Below are 23,975 nucleotides of genomic sequence, written 5' to 3' on the forward strand. Positions count from 1 at the left end.
GGGCAGATTTTTTCCAACTGGAGTTGGGCAGACAGGAGTGAGACAGATTGTTTTGGACTGGAGTGGGGTAGATTTTTTGGATTGAGTGAGACTGAATGTTTTTTATTGGCGTGGAGAAGATTGGTGTGGGGCAGATTGTTTTGGATTGGAGTGGGGCAGATTGATTTGGATTGGAGCAGGACAGATAGTTTTGGATTACAGTGGGGCAGATTGGACTGGAGCAGATTGTTTTAGATTAGAGTGGGGCAGAAGGTTTTGGATTGGAGTGGTGGAGATTATTTTTATTGAAGTGGGGCAGATTGTTTTGGATTAGAGCAGATTGTTCTGGATTTTAGTGTGGCGGATTGTTTTTACTGAAGTGGGACAGATTTTTTGGATTGGAGTGGGCAGATTATTTTCAATTGGAGTGGGACAGATTGAGGTGGGGCAGATTGTTTTGGATTGGAGTGGGGCAGATATTTTGGATTGTAGTGGGGAAGATTGGATTTGAGTAGGGGAATTGGAGTGGGGCAGATTGTTTCAGATTGGAGTGGGGCAGATTGTTTCAGATTGGAGTGGGGCAGATTGTTTTGGATTGGAGTGGGGCAGATTGGAGTGGGGCAGATTGTTTTGGACTGGGATGGGGTAGATTGTTTGGATTGGGGTGGGACAGGTTGTTTTGTATTGGTGTGGGGAAGACTGGAGAGGGTTAGATTGTTTTGGATTGGAGTGGTGCAGATTATTTTATTGGAATGGGGATGATTGTTTTTGATTGAACCAGATTGTTTTGGACTGGATTGCAGTGGGGCAGATTGTTTTGGATTGCAGTCGGGCACATTGGAGGGTTAGATTGTTTTAGATTGGAGTGGAGCAGATTGTTTTACATTAGAGTGGGGCAGATTGTATTGGAGTGGGGGAAATTGCTTTGGATTGGAATGGGGCTGATTGGAGTGGAGCCGATTGTTTTAGATTACAGCAGGCCAGATTGTCTAGTAATGGAGTGTGGCAGACTGTTTTGAATTAGAGCGGTGCAGATTGTTTTTACTGGAATGGGACAGATTTGTTTTGACTTGAGTGGGGCACGTTGAAGTAGGACAGATTGTTTTGTATTGGTGTGGGGAAGATTGGAGTGGGGAAGATTGTTTTTTTCTTTTGGAATGGGGAAGATTGTTTTGGATGGGAGTGGGGCAGACTGATATTGATTGGAGTGGGGCAGATTGGAGTGGGGCAGATTGTTTTGAATTGGAGTGGGGCAGACGGTTTTGGATTGTAGTTGGTAGATTGTTTGGATTGTAGTTGGACAGAAGTTTTGAATTGGAGCGGAGCAAATTGTTTTTGGAGTGGGTATCGATTGTAGTGGGGCAGAGTGTTTAGGACTGAAGTGAGGTAGATTGTTTTGAATTGATGTGGGGGAGATTGGAGTGAGGCAGATTGTTTTGGAGTGGAGTAGTATTGATTCTTTTTAATTTGAGTTTGGCAGATGTTTTGGACTGGAGTGGGGCAAATTGTTTTGGAATGTGAGCAGTTGTAGTGGGGTATATTGTTTTGGATTGGAGGGGGGTAGATTGTTTTGGATTGGTGTGGGGAAGATTGGAGTGAGGCAGATTGTTTTGGATTGGAGTGAGGCAGATTGTTTTGGAGTGGAGTGGTGCAGATTGTTTTTATTGGAGTGGAGCAGATTGTTTTGGGGTGGGGCAGATTGTTTTGTATTGGAGTGGGCGGATTGGAGTTGGGTAGATTGTTTTAGATTGAAGTGGGGCAGATTGTTTTAGGTTAGAGTGGGGAGGATTGTTTTGGATTGGGGTGGGGTAGACTGTTTTGGATAGGAGTGGTGCAGATTCTTTTTATTGGAGTGGGGTAGATGGGTTTGTATTGGAGTGGGACAGACTGGAGTGGGACAGATTGTTTTAGATTACAGTGGGGCATGTTGTTGTGGACTGTAGTGTGGCAAGTTGGTTTGGATTCGAGTGGTGCAGATTGTTTTTAGTGGAGTGCAGCAGATTGTTTTGGATTGGAGTGGAGCAGATTGGAGAGGGGCAGATTGTTTTGGATTTGAGTGGGGCAGATTGTTTTGGACTGAAGTGGGGTAGATGAGTCAATGTGAGTGTGGTGGGTTGGGAGGACTGGAGTGTGGTGTGTTGAGGTGAGAGGTTTGGATTGGAGTGGGGTGGATTGGATTGGTCTGGGTGAATTAGATTGGTCTAGGATGGACTGGACTGAGTGGGGTGAATTTGATTGAGTGGGGTGGATTGGTGTGGGTGAGGTGGAGTGGACTGAAGTGGGGTGGATTAGATTCTAGTGGGATGTATAGGGGTTACTGCACGATTATGTGTTAAAGCATAATTTCAGATATTACACATAAAAAAGAAACAATATCGCTTTATTCAGAAGAAGATAACTGTCATATTTTGAAACTGTTCCCACGAGCAAAAAACAAAACATGAATGCAAAGTGAGAAAAGAAGAATTGGCAAAATAAAAGAAATGAGTTAACTATAGAGAATCAAACTTTGCAATTCTGTCCTACTGGGCATGTTTTTGCCAGTCACACACATTTTGCAGGGCCGTAGAAGTTAAAAAGAAGGACCTTAATCACGCTGGGAGCAGCGGACTGGCACTGATTAAGTTGAATCAATAGTGGTTGGTCCCTGTTCCACAGACAGAAACAGAAATGATGCTAGGCCTGCAGTGACCAATTATGAGGCTGTAAAGACGAGTTTCACACAAGCCAACATCTGGTAAGCCCACTGTAAGATTACAACTGTCTTGAAGTGACAGTGCATGCGCTGTGTAGCAGAGACCAAAATAGGAGGACAGGACTCAATTTGAAAGGAAGGGTCATATGTGCTTCTTGTACTGATTCTGGTGTTGAATCTAAGCCCTATGACCAGTTGGTATTTTTTGTTTACTTTGAAAAAGGTAAAAGGGGTCCTTAAAGGGGAAACTTGCGTCCATCAAAGTTATAATAGACAAGTATGAGTTTCCCTGTAGGTTGATTACCTACTATACTCCTCTACAATGTTGTTACAAGGGCTATGATCGTTGTTCTTTTCTTTCTCTACAACACAATACTGTTTCAATTGTTGTACACTACACCTAGTTATTTCCAAAGTTTGAGTCAAAACTTCGGATTATTAAATCTCGGGTTACCGGGACAGCCCCATGCTATGGCCTCCATAAAGACAACCAATCTCAGCTGTAGGTCATTAGGTACAGACCTCTTACAGGTCCCACACGAGGTCTCACTGCCATTGGTAATATTTTGTGTCGTACAAATTCCCTAATTTAAAAGAAAAGAAAATAGTTTCAGTTCCAAGCCATTTCCCAATCACATACAATTTGACCACCTGGAAGGAGTCCAACAGAAAAACAGGCCTTTTCTTGTTTTATAACTTTATGGATAGTTTTAATGGTGACTACCACCTTAGGCATTTTGTTACATTTTTGCCCCAACTAAAAAAGGTTAAAACCTGAGACATTTTAGGGCATGGGCAAGGTGGGCAATTGCTCAGGGTCCTCATCTGGTAAGCACCCCCCACTGGAAAGTAAACTTTCTCTTCATCTTTTTATCTAGCTTTCTCCTTTTTGTCGATTTCTACATCGGAGTCTCTCTCTCTCTTTGCCTAGTGACATTTTAATGATTTTATGGGGCCTGGACATATTTGGCATCACGCAGGCTTCAATTAGCAGAAGAAAGTATGAACAATGGTCCTGAAATATGTCTTGCCCAGAGCCCCAAAAATCCTTTAAACAACACTGGCTGAAACAATGGTAGACTGTGCTATAGTTGAGTGTCTTTTTTGTGACATGTATTGCTTTTTGGTTTAGGTATCTCATATTGAGTATGTGATGTCACATTGATTTGCATCATAGTTGATATCACACTGTTGTTGTAACTGAAATGCTCTTAGAACACTTAACTGAATGAACTGAATAAACAGTCTTGAGTGGTAAAACGAAAACATTTGTGAAGACAATAATGCTCTTACTGACTATGCATATATTAGCTTGACAAAGCTGAATATAGTTGAGTATTTATTTAGTTTTGCTGTGAGATACCTGTGAGAACCATTTGTATTTACTCTCAATAGCCACTGGATCTCTGTGATAACTCCAAAGCACCACTGCCAGCCACTAAACCTTGATATTCTATACCACCAAAATCCATGGCTCTAAACATTAAAAAAATTAGACAAAGGGCCTGATTACGAGTGTAGTCCACGGTTGTGGCAGTTCGACCGCCAACCTACTGCCGTCTCCGCCAGGATCTGAGATCCAGAGGGGCTGACGGTGGGTGCAAGTTGCAACCAGCTAGGGCAGCACTGACCTCAGTGCAGCTCTACTAATTTCATCCTGGTCCCCTGCCAGCCTTTTCATGGTGGTTTCACTGCTATGGAAAGGATGGCCGAGAACAGGTGCAGGGGGCCACGGGGGTCCCTGCACTGCCCATGCCAATGGCATGGGCAGTGCAGGGCCCCCCCTGCTCAGCACCCTCACAAAGTGCATTGTCTGCTTTGCAGACAGTCCATATTGCGAGGGTGCTGGTGCCCCTTGCGGGCGGCAACATTGTCACAGAACCGGCGACAGATCTGCTGCTACTTTCCCGTTGGACTGACTGGTGGAAACCTTGCCTGTCAGCCCAGCCGGAAAGTCATAATAGGGCCGGTGGGGATGTCACCAATACAGTGGCGGCCACCCTGTCAGGAATTTGGCAGACGGGTGTTCCCGTCCAGCAAACTCGTAATCAGGGCCATAATTCTGAATGGGACAGAGGACTAACTGTGTGCAATTTACATTTTCACAAGTCTGTTCAATTAAGGAAGAACACATGTACATGCTCCACTAGATCTCTAAAAGATGCAACAAAATGTTCCTACCAACATAAATCCCACTGAAGGACGTAAAGTCAAAGTATGAAGATATGGAGATGAGAATAGTCAATTTATACTTACTTTTGTAATACTTACTTTCGCTATTTTATGGTTGTTGATATTCTGAATTCAATAATTTGGCAGAACGATATTTAAAACGTGACATTGTGGTAGAAATACCCAGAGTCCTCACCTCAGACCTGTCCAAAAAGCAGGCCATGGTTCATATTTGGTACACATGGCAATTTTAGAAGGGAAACAGCATTTTTTTCATATGTTGCCAGTGATGTGACATTGTTTATCCACATTTTCTGACGATTCTCATACTAGATGTGACAGCATCCACTCTAAACTCGAACTGTGAACACCTTCTGCTACCAACATCTGCAACTCACTAACAATACAAGACCAGGAGAGACATTTTCACCTTGTAACCATTAAGCATTGTGAACATCTCTGTCTTTGACCCTCACCCCTACACAAGGACTGTGAAAAAGCTGGAGAGGAGGGACTTTCAAGGCATCCAAATGGTCAATATCTGTTCCTCAATCAGAAGAAGCAATTTCTTAGGCACACTCAGCAGAGCTGGGTCGAGTCTCAAAATCAGTCTTTCAATAAGACATCTCCATCCATGACAGGCTGTACCACAAGTCTTCAAATTTGATTCTACCCCTCGAGACAACTGCATTCACAAGAGTTTACAAAGAGCCCTTTATGTCCGGGTACTTACCACAGGTTGGTGTCCAAATAAGAGCTACTCCAGGTTTGGGGAACATTAGCACCCCTGAGACACGGTACCCAAGCACTTTACATACATTAATCCATACTGCATGGGGTTCATCATTGGGGCATTAGACTTTTTACAATTTCATAATGAAGTGAGAGTTCCGAGATAGAAAAAAGAGTGTATGTCATGCCATATTTATCTAATTAGGGTAAGAAAGAGAAGGAAACCGTGGATACAAATTATTTCACGTTGCTTTATGGTTGTCACAAATGCTGGCTTGGTTTTATAGGGAACATTTCTGTTATTAACACAGGTAACCCAAGGGATCTAATAGTGAGTGAAATGTGCAAGCTGTTTGTAAGTACTGAAAAAGAAGACATTGGGCCTCATAATAACTACTCAGAAGGTCCTCCTTAACATCTTTTCTATTAGCACTTAAAAATACCTGAGATCATATTATATAGTATTATTCTTTTACCTAGCTGTGCCACAATTGATTTATGTTCACATATATTTCACAGAAACAGCCTCCACATTGAAGACTTTGAATGGTCCCAGGTTTTCAAGAGAATCTCTTGATCAAGAAAGCATTTATGTGAATCAGCCAAACAACGTTAAGGTAACTGCCTATTTTGAAAACATCATCACTCAAACAAGTGTGCATTAAGGCATTTCCTGCCAGCTAGAGGAGATTAGTAGAATAATGACTTAATAGCACCAGCATTTGGTCACTGGCCATACTGATTACCATACCTAAGTTATTAATTATTGTTGGTTGGTAATGAAAAATACTCTATCTTTTGAAGGAGATGCTAAATCCAGAGGTGAATCCACCCACTGTAGCTTCAATACTAAAAGTATAGTTTGCTGGAGGAGATCCATGCAGTGCATTTTAGTCAAATTTAGCAGCTTCACCAAAAATGTGAGAATGTTTTGTTACAACCAAACTCTAAATCAGGTCCTTGGCCATCCTTATTCAGTCAAGGCTGTCCTCTAAAACTGAAGTCTGTTCACACTTATTTAGAGTTTGGTGGATGGGATACTCTGTCACAAAAGTGGTGGTTGTTCTGTCTCCAGTATTACAAGTGCATTATAGCCTATAGCACCTTCAGTATGGCAGACAGAATATATCAGACATGTACTGAAGTCTAAATAAGGCCCTTAGTTATGCTAAGAGGTAACTGGACAAATGGAAGAGCCCATTTCAGAAGATGATGGCAATATTTGGTCAGTAAACAATCTGCCACCAAGATCCACCATGGCTATTATATCAGCTGTAAGTTTGATCTGCATAATGAGATGTATTGTATTGTTTACAGATGTTCAACAACACTGAGCCATTACTAGGTTATAAGGTATGGCTTGGGCTGTCACAATACTTGTTATATGTTCTGAGCTTCAGTAGGTCACATTCTCATAATTTTTGCTCAGTAAGTATGGAAACAATTGGCTGTATATGGCCATTTCAGCTTTCGACCAAATTTGTCCAGCTTGCTTTGATTTCAGTACTGACACTAGGGCCCTCTTTTCAAGTGGCTGAGAAAAATACCTGGTCCTTCCACAACTTTTACCATTTCTAGGCGTTCTGGGTATAGGAAATTGCAGGGGTATTTATTTTTAGGGAATAATATTTTCAAGATTGTTCGTGTCACAGTATATGCTAAGTCCATGACCCATGGACAAAGTGGTAAAAAATTCCACTGATGCAAAATGTGAATGTAACTTTTCTTACCAGAAGTAACCTCAATGGTAATTAATCAGTCGAAAACTAAATGACCTTTTTAATTTCAGGGGTTGCTTTTGAAAAGGACAAAGCGAAAGAAACCTCCTTCCAAGCTGGACCTGTCAGCAATTTCCTTATCTGATGGCGAACGGTGAAAAAGCTGGTTTTTTAGGTTCACAATATTTGAGGGGATTTTCAGGCCTTTTCTGATTCCCACCCTTCCCTGGACAAACATGATACATAAATGAACTGTCATTGGAAGAGATAATATAAGACATGTGCCACTCGAAGAGGAAACATGGCTAATATGGAGTCAAATGCCATCCCAACACAATGAGCATGATTTAGAACTTGGCTAACAGGTTACTCTGTCACAATGGTGATGGATATCCCGTCCGTCGAAATCTAAATCCCATTCTATCCTATGGGATTTAGGTTTTGGCGGACAGGCTATCCGTCACCTTTGTGACAGAATAACCCATCTACAGAGTTCTAAATCAGGCCCAATGTCTAGATAATATGCAGGCATGTATACTCAAGAAAGAAACATATAATACATGTAGGTAGGGTTCAGCTGTAACAGTATTTATGAACAATATTAAAACATGTGCCATCTTAAGAAGACACTTACATGATATAATGCATACTTTCTTCCCAAGATAATGCAGAGAAATGCAAGGCATTGACAACCAAAGATGAAACAGCTTCTAGTACACCATTTGCATTCCCAAAATGATACATAGATACCATGAATTGTATGCTGCATCCGAACATGATAAAAAGAAGAAATGCAAGGCATGTCCCATCTACAGACCATACATTGATGATAAAAAGGTAGTGTTGCGTCAAGACGAAACATCAAAGATATTAAGGTATGAAGCATAGCACAATGATGGATACATTAATTAAGAACAGGCATGAAAATTCCAATGATGATACATTGATGAGATCAATTCATGGGCCCACCCAGATTAATCCATAGTTTGTAGTGTACTCGAGTTCAGTGATTGTACAGCGTTTATGGGTGTCATTTCAGAGGTGAGTGCTTGGAAGGTGTTAGATTTAGTAGGTACTGCATGGCAGATGTTGGTTGAGGCGCTTGAAGTTGGAATACATGCCACAAAAATGATGTGGCATACTTTGCAGTGCATAGCGTTGAAATTCTGCAGAGGAGTGACAGCCATGCAGTCGATTTACCAATTAGTATGGATCATAATTAGTGACTGGTGTTCATAGTGAAAGCAAGAGCCATGTCTATGATACTTTTCAGAATTGGAAGTGAGAGGCAGTACCCCTTTATTGAGCAGGCATTGTCTTCCAGAGCTTGCTGTCTGCACAGAGAAGAGACTCTGCCAGGCTGATTCTCTCTGATTGGCGGTTCACTCAATAATGGACAAGCTTTGAGTGCGGTGTTCTTGTTTGGTGGTAATGATGGATTTTCTTTTACTGAAGGACAAGATGATCAGTCCTATTGTTTGCTTAAGGAGCTATTCACATTGTTGCAAAGGTGATCATTCTAGCTATTGGGAGCCAGCGTAGGGAGAAAAGTCCAGACTTGAAGTGAGTTTGCATTGGTTGGTTAAGGAGCTGTCTGGCCACAGCATTTTCTGTTATTTCTTCAGCTTTAGCAGTAGTGCTTCTAAATATAGCCTATTGGCATAGCCAAGGTGTGAGAGTAATCTCCAAGTGGCAGCACTCAACACAAGACTGGCACTCGCCAATAGCCTTCAACTGTGGGTTTCAAGTGAAACACAACTCAGTGACCTTCCCAGTGCATTCTGCTCAAATGTGGTCCATTTAGAAAAGTTGCAGTTCTTTCAGTGAAGCAAAGCTTGATGAGTATTAGGGTCTTCTAAAATTTCATAGTTTTAGCTTGATAACTGTTCATGGTGGGAGAGTAATAGGATGATGGTAGCTTGGATCTTCTGATGGAAGTCCAAGTATGGGAAAATTGGTCAAATACATCTCATCAACATACCTCATCTGAAGGTGACACAAAGATATTATAAATGTGTTTGCCATCTGAATGCAAGATACAGATTAGAGGAATACACAGGTCATCTTAAGATGGTACATCAATACTAATATTGGACAGCCTATCCCCAAACTATACATTGATAATACTAATGCATGTGCCATTGGTATTAATCTATGTGTCACCCCAAGGTCGACAGACAGATTATATTAATGCATGCATCACTTTAAGACAGTATATAGACAATATGATTAAATGTGCCTTCCCAAGACAGAACATAGACGTAAATGCACATAATTGTAAAATAATGACTGTTTGTGTTAAATACCATAGCCAGCTTAAATGTTAGCCAGGTAGCCTTATGTATTGCATATAACTTCCATGTTTTTCTGATGTGTGGCAAAAACACAAGTATCATGGTTAAGATGCAATAAAGCTAAGATGGATGATATGCAGGGAAACTGAGAGAATCTGCTAAAGGTTCAATTTCTTTGAAGTTTGGCCCCTTTGGTCCGTCAGATGCCCTGTCTCATTGGAAAAATTTCACATTATTTCTCAAAAGACCATTACACCGATATAATGCATGGTAGTTCTCACCATGGCTCAGTGACAAACTTCTTTCCCCTTGTATTTAGGTGCCACAGCATGCACAGCTCGCATGACTCGCTCACCACTCCACTGAGCACTGTGGAGATGCTGGACCTGAGCACAGAGAAGGACGTTGTCATCCGGCCCCTGCACAGTAGCATCCTGGGTGAGAAGTTCTGCTTTGAGGTAGGTGACCTATCAGTGCATCAAGTCTGTCTGGTGCCATGATCAAATCTGGCATTGCAAGAGATTTAGGGCCTGATTTAGATCTTGGCGGTAGCTGTCCTGCTGCAGGTTTTCCATCAGAAAACCAGTCCGCCGCCTTGGTGGTCCGCCCACCTGATTTAGATGTTGGTAGGACCATGGGCCAAAGAGCACCTGAGTCCCGCCGAATCCTCCAAGAATCTCCAGTCACCTCAACAGCAATCTTGAGATTTGGGGATGATGGTGGAACTCCACCCACCTTTACCGCCAAGCAGATTTGGATGTGCCTTACCATTAAGCCAACTGTGGTGGTCTGACCTCCACGCCTGAGTTGGCAGATTGGGGGGGTACATGGGGTAAAACCTCCCTTTTGTTCCCACTGCTACTGGACCACGGAGAATAGTTGCCGCACTGACTGGAAGGTAACCCGAACTGGAGGTGTACGTTGTGTGGTCACCGCATATGGGCACGGGACCACTGCAGTCATGTACATTTCATAGTAATGTTTTGAATTACTGTGACATGCATATGTCAGTATTCATTGCCAAATGAATGCTGGCACCACAGTGACGTTACATTCACACCCATCGACAATGTAAATGTGTGCACAGTGCAGGGGGACCGGTACCTGTGATGTTGTGCTATTAGTTGTGTATGTGAGCCAGTACATGTATGTGGGTGCAATACTATTGCCTGGTTGAGGTGAAACTAATTGGCATGGTTGTGTCTGTATGTGTTCTACTTGCTCGTGAGTTCAATGTTGTTGTGTATTTTGTGTTGCTGTGTGTAACATTCAGGTGAGTGTTATTGTATGTTTGTAATTGTCATGATGCGTGTAGTTGTGCTTGTGTGTGTGTGTTTGTGTAGATGAGTGTGGGGTTGTGTTGATTGTTGTGGTTGTGTCAGGTGTAGGTGCAGTGTCAACAATGTGTGTGTGTTGTGTCATGGATGTATGGCAATGTGTGTTTCTGGCATGTTCGTGTTATAATGTGGTAGAATTGCAATGGATATGTGTGTATGTGTGTATGTAGAGTGTTGTGAATGCAAAGTGCAAGGGGACAGATATGGCTAAGGTACAGTGTGTGTGTTTGTGAGATTGACCTCTATCCCACGACTAGTGCCATTACCCTATATTCATTGGCTCCGGCAACGGTATCCCTACGCCAGCAATCCACCTCCAGTAACCACCTGCAGGACTGTAACATCTAAATGGAGTCAGCAGGAACCTGCCAGCCTGACTGCTAGGAAGGGCACTCCATTGTGGCAGTCTCTGGCTCACCTGCAGTAGATCTAAATACGGTGAGCGGAACACTGTCAACTTGATGGTCTATTCACGTCCGCTGCAGATGGCGGTTACACCGCCAAGATCTAAATCAGGCCCTTAATTTCATTAGGGGTATTCGAGACTGACAGGCATATGGTACCTGCCATGGCACAAAAAGAAGGATGACAAGCTGTATCCTCTGGTATGCTCTTTAATGTTGCTGCAACTGTGGCAGCTGCCAGATAAGTACACATTTACACCTGCATTTTAATGATTTCTCTGCTCAACCAATCTCACAAACCATTTTTTTGGTCAGCTGTAAGGATACAGCGGTAGGTCGATAGAGGGGTGAAGAAGGGACATTTGACTGAGGCCTTGCTGCATATGGGTTCCGCCAATTTAGTACACCAGGATTTTTTGCTTTATGACCACCCTGTTTTTAGACCATTACTGGAGTCTCACTGACAATAATTGAATGGTAATTGGACTGCTTGTGTTTATCGCTAGTGTCCGCTTTTTAAGATGAGGCCCCTGAGATGCAGCTAGGATAAGAGACACTGGGCTAGATACACGTGGACATATGTGCCAATGCATGTGTGCACGTGTGAAGACTGCACATAAGACACTACTGTTGTGCGCAGCCTGGTAGCTGCATAAAAGTAACCAACCTGTGGCAGTTTTAAACTGCAAATTCACCCTGTCAAAGTAACCCCTTTTGACAGGTATAAACCTTACTTTTAAATATAAACAAATCACCACCAAGTAGACCTTTTTGACCATAAAAAGCAGAGTACATAATAGTTGAAAGTATGGCATAACGAAGTTAAGATTGAACATGTCCTAGCAATAACAGAGATCTGAGAGGTTGGTTGGCAGAAATGATAGAAGAAAACATCACGTTAACTCTGATGATTGCACTCTTAGGATATATCAGAGAACTAGCGCACTGTGAGGAGATTTACGTAATTAGCACTGCTATTGGCAAAGAGGCAATATTCCTGTGTGTGAGGTGGTGACTGTAGTCCAGGAATGTGTGACCTTACTGAGGGACATGTACTGCAATGACCAGTTAGAAATGTACTACTCCATAACACCCATCTCCCCCAATCCATCACCCCAGGAACATCTGGGACCCCCTGCAGGTAAATCTCTTAAATCATAATAATCATAACACTGTTCCTGAGAGGGGGTTGGAGATCTGAAGGGGTGAGCATTATTTATATATATATATATATATATATATATTGTTATTATTGACTATGGGGCAAGCCGAAGAGGTATGTTTATGGCGGGCGTGGACAGCCCAGGATAGAAAAATCAGACCCAGATCATACTGAAGCAGAGCTACTAACGGACATACCGCGTGACCTTTGCCAAGTTCCTTACTATGTTGATGTCACTGAGCTCCTTATTCAAATGTAGTGCTGGGCTGTGTCTGTTTATTTTTGAGTTGTACGACTGCTTAAAATCATTTTTTTTTATGTTTAAAGATGGAAATACCCTCACAGTGCAACATACCCAAAACAATTTTCACTGTAGCAAGGCCAGCTGATTCTGTAGTAAATCATTAGGCTACGTTGTTACCTTCAATAAGTGCTAAATTCGGATTGGCAGCAGCTAGAGAAACATTTTCAACATTCATTTGAAAAGTTATTCAAAATGCAATTAAATGGTGAAAATTGATTTTATTGAAATATTAAGCAGCTGTTACTTTTAGAAGGTTACCAGTTTGACATAAATCTGGTAAGAATTCAGCTGTCACCTGGCAGCTGTATGGCCGCAGTGGTGAGATGTGTGCTGTTCCCAGACAAAGGGCAAAGGTCTTGGGTGTGGGCAGGTGCTGGCCTTCCCTTGACAAGATGGTGGCCTAGGGCCTGTGCTCCACGACTGGTTGCACATCAAAGAAGCTTCCTCTGTCACAACAGATGAACCTGACACCACACCAGCCCTCTTCCTTTGTGCCTTGAGCTCACTTGCCTCCAAACCCATTGTGGGGGAGTTGGGGAGGAGGGGCAGGTGGATGCTGCCCTAGAACTGGTTTGAGGTGACCAAAAGGCAGGGTTTGCCCATTATAATATCCACAGCTCTGGGTGGGCACAGGAGCTCTGACCAGGAAAAGAAGGGTTCTGCCATATTGGACAGTCCCTGAATGCTGTGTAGGAGGGTTGTGACAGTGGTGGAGGGATAATGTGGCATCCTAAGATTGGCCAGGGTGTCTAGCATCTAAAACATTCCACCCACACATATAAACCCTTGCACAAGGGAAAAAAGCAGAGAAAGACCCTGGACGGCGACTACACAAGAATCATGGTTAGGTGGAAGGACAAACCACCTGATGCCACTGATGGACTAAGCTCTTTGCCTACAGTTGACCCCCACAGCACTTGATGGGTCTCTCCAGGGCCAGTGGCACTGGTCCCATTAGATCCACAGAGGATCAGTTGGGGAAAATCTGGCCGTTGTCCCCCAAGTGCCCTGCAAGACAGCCAGGAGTCTCTGGAGCTTAGGAGCGTGGGCAGGAAGTTGCTCTGCTGGCTAGTACAGGGGGCTGCACAAGACACCCCCAGCAGCAGGAGAGGGGCACTAGGAGCCAGGAAAGAAGACTGGCACAGAGAAATCAGCTCCCTGTAAAGTGCAGCCTGTTAGATGCCAGGAGGCTTGTTGGAAATCCTCCTGGCAGCTAGAGCCCAAAATCTGGAAAAAAGGCCCAATGAGGCCTCAGTTATGGCCCTTTAAATATTTGACCCTTGAACTCACTTTTCAAAACAACAATTCTGCTATTCCTTTAAAATCCCTGGGATGGGCAGTACCTGGGGGTCAGTGCAAGGCTCAAACTTTACTTATTTATTGATTTATCAGGGAGAGGACGCCTGCTCTTGCACTGGCAACCAGCAGTGAGGGCCAGGTGGGGGGCTGACAAGGCAGCCCAGAAGTGGGCTCCCCACGCTGTACCAATTAGCTACAAGACACATAAGGGAAAACACATGCTGTGGGTGCCCTGGATAGAACTGGGGGTACCCAGTAAAAGAAGAAATGAAAAGACACCTGGTGAGACCGCTCTAGAAAATTAAAGCAGAGCAGCCACTTGTTATTTATTCACCATCCTAGGCTGGACACACTCCTTAGTGCCTGTGGGGCTCCATCTGTATATTGCTTTCTTCCCTGTGGTGCTCCACGGAGAGGACAGGAGCACCTCCAAGTACATTTTTTGTGGGGGCTGCAGGGAGTGAAGCAGCCCACCCAAGATGGATGATGGAGCAAACCCTAAATCTCCCAGGTCATCAAAATGTATGACCTCTGGAGACTTTTGCTACATTTGCAAAGTGCTACTTGGGCTGGAGCTTTTGTGTTACAGCTCAACAGTGCAATGATTCCTAATGGTGGGCCCAATGGCTCGATTTTATGTGTTTTCAAATGGTAAAAGAAAGATTCAGACACAGGTTATTTTGCAATGCTTTTCTCAAAATACTGTATGAACAATGATTTTTGGTAAACGTTGCAATACTGTTTTAATAATTAATACTACTGTTTTTAATGTTGCATCCTAACGTGGTTACTCCTTGACAATGCCAATTGGCTTGCCTTGTATTCTAATGTAGTGACCCCTTGATAAAGCCAGTAGGCTAGCCATGTATTTTGATGTGGTGACCCGCTGAAAAAAACAATAGGCTTGCTTTATATTTTAATGTGGTTACCTCTTGACAAATCCAATAGACCTGTTTTAGTTAAAATTACACCCTTTTATATTGTGAAACTGCCTCTGTTATAAAAGTGGGGTATTGCAATTTTGGTGGTCATATGGGATTTCAGACTGCAACCAAAGATTCCATAATTCTGATGTATATATTTGTAAATTCATGTGCAGTATTTAATATTGTGTTTACTAAATGTACTGTTTCTTTTTCAAAAGAAAAACACTGACTGGACAATCATTTACTGAGTGTTGTTGTTCTCTGCCAGTGAATGGAGATTACTACCCCACACCACCTCCCCTGAGTAGGCCTTAGGCTGCTCTGCTTTGCTACTTTGGGAGAGTCAGGTGCTACAGTGGGGTCCTTGGTTCTCAGTAAGGAGACAATTTATACCTATTACTCGTGCAGGGCTCACACCATGCTTAACTAGTACTCTATTTTCTTATAGGCCTCAAGCTTAAGTTTAAATACCAGTTCATCAAGTAGATCATGCTATATTAAGCCTTTTTGGCTAGAAGGCTGAAAAGCTGAATGTGGAATGGCCTCTCTGAGCAGAAGAGAAGTTAATGTTGTCACTAAATTGTTGGCTCTTTAACCAGCCTAATCAAGTCTTCTCAACTTGACCAAATTATGTGATCAGAGGACAACTACAGGGCCTTACCTAAGTCTCAGTTCCCTTATCTAACAAAACATGAATGTGAGTAAACACATTAACCACCAGTACTACACTATGTATGCAAATGAGTATTTACATATAACTGAACATTCTTTACTTTTCTTCTCTCTATCACGGCAGATTATTACTTCCGAAGGCAGTCGTTGCTTTGCTTGCACGTCAGTAGAGGAGCGTGACCGATGGATTGAAAATCTTCGAAGGATTGTTCAACCCAATAAGGTGTCACATGAATATTTTGAAATGGACTTAGGCCAAATTTTTGTGTGTAGCACCCAAGACCTCTAGCACTGTTGTGTACCACATTGTAGATGATCCTTTCACTACTAAGTAATGTTTTAGTTTTCTGTAGTGCAAATAACAAACCCAGATGGATGTCCTCAAAGCTACCCAAAGGTTCACTGAAAGTAAACTTGATATATGAGAATGTAAATGTTTCAGAATGGTATACTGTTGGGCGGAACACTTAGAGAAGAGCAGCATCACATTCGTAGACTGGTTTCTGGGTACTACATGGAGCTTACCAGGTTGCAACAGCACTTCTAAGGTTAAGAAAAATAACTAAACCAGGATTGCAGACTGCATCCGGGTTCCCAACTAACATGAGCTGTTCTAGGGGCAAGTACCATACCTAAACCAGGATCAGGTACTAGTGTGAGCGCCCAGTTGACATAAGCCATTCTAGATTAGAGGAAGATTACTGCACTGGGGTCCAGGTACTATGTTCAGGTGCACATTTAACAGCAGCTGTGGGAGGACATTACTGCACTGGGGCGCATGCTCTATATTCAGGTGCACAATTACAGGGAGTGCAGAATTATTAGGCAAGTTGTATTTTTGAGGATTAATTTTATTATTGAACAACAACCATGTTCTCAATGAACCCAAAAAACTCATTAATATCAAAACTGAATATTTTTGGAAGTAGTTTTTAGTTTGTTTTTAGTTTTAGCTATGTTAGGGGGATATCTGTGTGTGCAGGTGACTATCACTGTGCATAATTATTAGGCAACTTAACAAAAAAAAATATAATCCCATTTCAATTATTTATCATTACCAGTGAAACCAATATAACATCTCAACATTCACAAATATACATTTCTGACATTCAAAAACAAAACAAAAACAAATCAGTGACCAATATAGCCACCTTTCTTTGCAAGGACACTCAAAAGCCTGCCATCCATGGATTCTGTCAGTGTTTTGATCTGTTCACCATCAACATTGCGTGCAGCAGCAACCACAGCCTCCCAGACACTGTTCAGAGAGGTGTACTGTTTTCCCTCCTTGTAAATCTCACATTTGATGATGGACCACAGGTTCTCAATGGGGTTCAGATCAGGTGAACAAAGAGGCCATGTCATTAGATTTCCTTCTTTTATACCCTTTCTTGCCAGCCACGCTGTGGAGTACTTGGACGCGTGTGATGGAGCATTGTCCTGCATGAAAATCATGTTTTTCTTGAAGGATGCAGACTTCTTCCTGTACCACTGCTTGAAGAAGGTGTCTTCCAGGAACTGGCAGTAGGACTGGGAGTTGAGCTTGACTCCATCCTCAACCCGAAAAGGCCCCACAAGCTCATCTTTGATGATACCAGCCCAAACCAGTACTCCACCTCCACCTTGCTGGCGTCTGAGTCGGACTGGAGCTCTCTGCCCTTTACCAATCCAGCCACGGGCCCATCCATCTGGCCCATCAAGACTCACTCTCATTTCATCAGTCCATAAAACCTTAGAAAAATCAGTCTTGAGATATTTCTTGGCCCAGTCTTGACGTTTCAGCTTGTGTGTCTTGTTCAGTGGTGGTCGTCTTTCAGCCTTTCTTACCTTGGCCATGTCTCTGAGTATTGCACACCTTGTGCTTTTGGGCACTCCAGTGATGTTGCAGCTCTGAAATATGGCCAAACTGGTGGCAAGTGGCATCGTGGCAGCTGCACGCTTGACTTTTCTCAGTTCATGGGCAGTTATTTTGCGCCTTGGTTTTTCCACACGCTTCTTGCGACCCTGTTGACTATTTTGAATGAAACGCTTGATTGTTCGATGATCACGCTTCAGAAGCTTTGCAATTTTAAGAGTGCTGCATCCCTCTGCAAGATATCTCACTATTTTTGACTTTTCTGAGCCTGTCAAGTCCTTCTTTTGACCCATTTTGCCAAAGGAAAGGAAGTTGCCTAATAATTATGCACACCTGATATAGGGTGTTGATGTCATTAGACCACACCCCTTCTCATTACAGAGATGCACATCACCTAATATGCTTACTTGGTAGTAGGCTTTCGAGCCTATACAGCTTGGAGTAAGACAACATGCATAAAGAGGATGATGTGGTCAAAATACACATTTGCCTAATAATTCTGCACTCCCTGTATGAGGGGCTGCTCTAGGGTAGGGAAACATTACTGCCCCAAAACCCTGGTGAAATCTTAAATAATAGTTACAGTGCTTAATGAAAGCAGGAGGTTGCATGTGGGGGCCACCAGCACTTATTTTTAGAGGCTGGCACTTAGTTATCCTCACCAGACTTTACCCAGAGAGTGATGAAAACACCAAAAGGGAAAGGAAAGAGGAAGAGAAAGACAGAAAGAGAACTGGGATGACAAAGAACCTGAAAGAGTAAAATAAAAGGTTAGGGCATGTCTGGTGGTGGATAAAAGGAGCATAAGATGGAATCAGGACTCCACAGCCTTGGAATTTGCCACCCGCCGACTTCCGATGGCACCTGCCACAGGCTTCTGAGCAAACCCTTGGGTCCCAGCATTTATTCTTCTACAAATTAAGCAGTGAATACTTTCATCCATCACAGAGGGGCCTGCAGAGCAAACTACTGCTACCAAGATACAAACCGTAAATTGTGTGTCTGCCTCTCACACATCTTCATTCATCACACTGCTAACCGCTGCATTTAACAACACAATAATAACATCTCGGCAGTCAGCACACTGTCACGAAAACACTTCCCACATAGATTCAAAAGTAAGGGCCTGATTTAGGGTTTGACCAACAGTGTAGTGTACTTTGGGATAGCGGAGGACATTACCACCCACTTCCTAATGGTATTCTGTCGGCCAAATTTAGAGCTGACTGCTGGCCCAGTAGTCATCTCTGCATATTGGAGAAAGCCTCCGTCACAGAAGTTCCTTTCAACGTACTAAAACATTGGTGGATGGCACTGTCAGTTTTGATGGACATCTGCCAAACATTTTACACTTTTTTGCTTTTCAGGACGAACTCCCAGGGCAGGAGTTAATTTTAGAAAAACAGAAAACTAATGAACCCCGCACCCTGGGATTTCCAGACAGGACAAAAAAGGCATTACACTATTCACCCTAAATAAGCCAAGTAACATAAAGTCCTTACTCTGACAGCCACTGCTTCGTTGGGCTGTCAATGGTAGTATTCTGTCACTGCAACTAACCAACATTGGCTCCATCAGCTGAATACTTAAGAACCACCGATCTCTAAATGAGACAGGCAGACCAAGGGTTTGGTGGCAGGGAACTTCGTCATATTTGTGACCTAGTACCCTGTCCACCAGACTCTAAGGCCCATATTTATTCTTTTTTTGCGCCGCATTTGCGCTGCTTTTTAACGCAAAAGCGGCGCAAACTTACAAAATACAGTTGTATTTTGTAAGTTTGCTTCACTTTTGCATCAAAAATGGCGCAATTGCGGCGCTAAAAAATTATAAATATGGGCCCACATCGGGTCCTAAGATTACATTGTTTCAACCACATGCCCCACAGGGTGTAGCCTGCTACCAATAGGGGCAAGTGTATCAGCTCCCCTCCTGCCCCCCTACCTATGGGTAGGAAGCAGTGCTTAATTTGTAAATAAAAAGGTGCCGGTGCCCAAAGCCCTCCTCTTAAACATGCGGCTGTTGCAATTAAATGTGGAAACACGGAATACTGAGGCAGCGTAATCCTGAAGCCATCTCGGGCCTCTTCAATCCATTTAAAGCCACTCCCTGCCCCTTCAGCTAACTTTTGCAGCTTTCTACTTTCTCCCTTTGGGACGCTTTTTCGTTTTTCCCTTCCTCCGTCTTTCCCCATATGTGTCTTTTGCTCGCAGAAGAATAAGCGCCGGCCCTCAGGAATAAGTGCCGGTGCTCAGCACCGGAAACAACAAGCACAAATTAAGCACTGGTAGTAAGTTCTACACAGATGCTACTGTACAATGCCATGCCAGAGTACATTACATAGCTTAAAAGGTAGTGCATTATTTGTGCATGAGTGGAGTTCATTCTTTGGAGCAGCAACAGTTTTACAATTATAAAATACAGTTAAGAGTAAAAGTCCAGAGGCGCACAGGTGTAAATCAAGCAATAATCACATAATTAGGAGAAGAAAGAAAGGTATAGGAATAGAAAATATTTCATGCCACAGTATAATATCTACAAATGTTGGTTAGGTAATAGGTAGAGTGAAATGTGCAAGCTGCTTGTGAGTGCTGAAAAGACATATATCATAAAAAATATTGTGATGCATTTTACACCAGTTTCTTAATAGCAACAACTTTTAATACATTTCGATTACGTTATGGAAAGAATACCCAAGTATTTCCTGAGATAGTGCATTTAATTACCGGTTCCACGGACGCAGCCATATATATATGAATCATCCACCCAGCCACAATTACTCACCGACTCCTAGACCTGATTACTTTTCTTTGGTGAAGATGTTTGCAGGATAAGAGAAAATACATTTGTCTGTCAACCATTCTGATTTCGCGTTTTCTTAATATTTGTTTCCAGTACTTGTAAATATCTCACACGCAGGCCATGTGCGTTTTCCAGAAAAGTGTACAATGGGCATAGATTCATTTTCTTTTCCCGAAGCACTTTGAATTCGTCTTATATGTGCACAGGGTTTTCCTTAACTCAAAGCACGAAGGGAAATTCGTAAGACCTGTAAGTGTGCTCAAATATGTCTCAAGTTTAATAAGTGCCGTTTTTTAGATTAGAAATAAGAAAGGCCACTCTTCCCTGAAAAGAGACGTACATATCCATTTATTTTTCTGGTGTGTGTTACCTTCTCAGACTCCTGCAAGCTCCAGTCAAGCACACTGATGGAGTAACGTAAAAACATCACTATTGACTGTAGGAGCCGCAATGTTTAGTGGGAGGGACTGCCTGCAAGATATCTGTAGGACACGCAAAATGAGGATTAGGCATATTCTCCCCATCCTGCGCAATGTGTGGGATCTGTCTGCTCGGTCGGGGGCTGCGACCACGAAAACCCTCAACTAGATCACCCCTGTACATTACAATTGATGTTTGTAAATATAACAGCATCCACCAGAGTCAAATGCTTGGTCAAAAACAAAAATAACCCATTGTTTTCCATTGCTAACAGTTTATACTCGATGGGTAGCCAGTGCTTGTCCAAAAAAAAGATAAAAGAGGGTACAAGGGGGTACCTTCATCAATCCACTTTATTCCAAACTCCCAGCCAATGTCAATTTAGGGAAGCTAACTAATTTTAAAAGCAGTTAATTAACAATGTATTATCAAGCTGACAGACATGGAAAAAGAGTGGACATGGCCTGGGACCAATCCTGCGAAGCGTCTGAATCTGTCCATGTTCTCGGCTCTATTTCACCCAAACTCATTGCCAACGTAAGTGCTCACCCTGGCAGGAGACCTCTATTGGTAACATCGTCTCTCTGGAACATTACAAGGCTGCATAGAGATCCTCACAGCCAACAAGCGGTATCTGTGAGTTCTCCCATGTGGTAACACAAAAGAGATCCTACTGGACATTCATAACAATGGAGGTTGAAAGTTCCCAAAAAAACAACCCAAACAGGTAATTGATTGAGAGTAAATAAAACAAATTTCCTAGTTACACATTGATCTGGTCTATGTTAGTTAAATGGTCCAAATGGTCCAAATAAAAATGTCTCAGGGAAAAAATGTATGAATTCCGCATTAAAAAAGTTATCTCAAGGCTCCACTTGGGTCCTAATTCTATGCTGCACTGTCATCCATGTCCCTTACTTGAGTCAGGCTCAATCAACGTGTTCTTCTGGTTTGGACACTTCCCTGTCTACCTTGTCCACTCTGTGCTCTGCCTGAGTCAGTCTTTCTCTACAATGATTGTGGTGAATGAATGAGCATGACGCATTTCAGTCTATCAATAAACTACCGAGATGGTCAGCCTGAGGCTATAGTCATTAGGTTAAAGAATATGTTCCCTTGTATTTTAGACCTTACAAGACATCTGTCCGTCCTTTATTTTAAGCAGACTATTGGACAGCTCAGAAATGCTCTTGCTGAAGTTTTTTTTTACCTCCTTCTGGTAGTCACATGAATATGCAGATGTAAATTCCAATATATAATGAATTGATAGAATCGTCGTTATTTCTTACTTGATCTTAACTCCAGTTTCTATTTCTCTGTTTGCAAGGACAACTGTGAACGAGTTGAAAACACCCTGAGCTTGTGGATTTATGAAGCCAAGGACATCTTGCCAAAAAGGAAATATTTCTGTGAACTACACCTGGACGGGACCCTTTATGCCCGTACCACAAGCAAACTCAACCAGGGCACCATCTTCTGGGGAGAGCACTTTGAATTTGAAAACCTCCCCCCGGTTAGCGTGGTCGCCATACACCTCCTGCAAGAGGATGAGAAGAAGAAGAAGAAGGAGCACAGAGAGTTGGTGCCAGCGGGCAGTGTCTCCATCAAACTGTCAGACCTAGTCTCCCGCCAACATGTGGAGAAATGGTTCCCAGTCTGCAAGGCGGCACCCAATAAGGAGAAACTCATGGCACCCTCCATACGTGTCAAAGGCAGGTACCAGAACATGAGAGTGCTTCCCATTGTGCAGTACAAGGAGTTTGCCGAGTACATTGCCTTCAACTACATGGAGCTGTGCACTGAGCTTGAACCAGCAATCTCAGTCAAGGATAAGGAGGAGCTGGCCAGCTCCTTGGTTCATGTATTACAGTGTACTGGGAAAGCCAAGGTAAGTGCTGAAGTAACCTTCTTCCCAAAAGGCTGCACACTTAGTCAACAGTTCATCCTCTAGCATGTGTGACTGCTTAACAGGAAATAGGTGGTTATCCTTTTTATTTATTTCATTTAAAACCGGTATACATTTGTTTTACTTTTGCCCTGGTTCCCTTTCCAAAAAATGTATTTGCTACATTTATGCATTTTGAGTGAGTTAAAATGTGTGAATTTTGCAATCTTGTCTTCATACTGCGAAGTCAGGGAATGTTTTTTTTGGATTCATCATCTTATCTGCAATCTTTCATCTCGGCCTGAGGGAGCACATCTTTGCCTATAAAAAATCCACACACCTCTCGGTGCCACCGTGGTTATTTAGCTGAGGATTCCTTTGGTAAGGCAGCCCTTCTATTTCGAGTCACTGTAGCATAATGGCAGCTTGTCCTCTCACCAGTGCTTAATTTGGTAAAAATATAAGTGCTAATGTCCACATATTTTCTTGGGAGCCTCCCACTGTGGAAGCAAAACTGTACCCCAAAATTTCGACACACCAAAATGTACTTCATTCGGTTCTCCCACATTTACTGGATCAGAGATGGTGTTGAACCTCAATTTCATGAGGCAATGTGTCCCTGTGTTAAGGCACCTTCCAGAACATTAAATTAGAAGATTAAAAACAATTGAATAATAATGGTGTATAGTAAATTAGTGAGTTCTAGGTCAATGAAAAGTTAAAGGATTTTATTACTAAAATTCAAAGTAAGTGGTACAGGCCATGAAGGCTTTCAGATGCAAAGTTATACAGAGTATGTAAAACCCGAAACTATTCTAAGTTTCAATGGGCAGCTCATTCATTAGAAAATCAGGTAGCATCCATAGCAGAATAGGAAAGTCTTCTGGCCAAATCGAGGGGTTTGAATACAAAATTCTTGCAAAGAAGTATTAGAATTTTCACAAACCCATCATTGTGTGAGCAAAATGATCATTTATTTATCAAATCAGAACACAAGAATAATGCATGACATTACATTAACACATAAGCACCACCCCAGTGTTAGAACAAAGTTATTTAACACCCTCTATGCTAATGTCATCTGGAGATGTTCAAACAAATATGAAACATTACCAATATGGCTATCTCCCAGTGAAAAAAAACACAAATTAGTTAGATACTTGTTGTAATCAACACTAGCAAGGCAACTACTACAGTGGAAATAAACAATGATGTCATCAGCGTACCTGTGTGCTCTATGAAGATTGTGGAGAGACGATGTGTGCATGGTGGTTGGCCACTGGAGGGGGTGGAACAGTAGTGACAGGATGGTATCCGTC

At 42.6% G+C, this 23,975-nt stretch overlaps 1 protein-coding gene across 2 annotated transcripts in view; it reads left to right on the forward strand.

Annotated features, from left to right (window-relative positions):
- The window catches only part of RASAL3 (RAS protein activator like 3), a 160,831-nt gene that overhangs the window by 45,526 nt on the left and 91,330 nt on the right, over nucleotides 1–23,975 (forward strand). For both annotated transcript variants that reach the window (XM_069231669.1, XM_069231670.1), the window contains exons 4-8: nucleotides 6,098–6,195; nucleotides 7,368–7,450; nucleotides 9,910–10,048; nucleotides 15,819–15,917; nucleotides 22,099–22,659. In XM_069231669.1, the coding sequence (XP_069087770.1) occupies nucleotides 6,098–6,195; nucleotides 7,368–7,450; nucleotides 9,910–10,048; nucleotides 15,819–15,917; nucleotides 22,099–22,659 (980 nt within the window). The remainder of the gene's footprint in view (nucleotides 1–6,097; nucleotides 6,196–7,367; nucleotides 7,451–9,909; nucleotides 10,049–15,818; nucleotides 15,918–22,098; nucleotides 22,660–23,975) is intronic.

The sequence above is a fragment of the Pleurodeles waltl genome, chromosome 4_2 (genome assembly GCF_031143425.1).
Source record: "Pleurodeles waltl isolate 20211129_DDA chromosome 4_2, aPleWal1.hap1.20221129, whole genome shotgun sequence".
Classification (NCBI taxonomy): Eukaryota; Metazoa; Chordata; class Amphibia; order Caudata; family Salamandridae; genus Pleurodeles; species Pleurodeles waltl.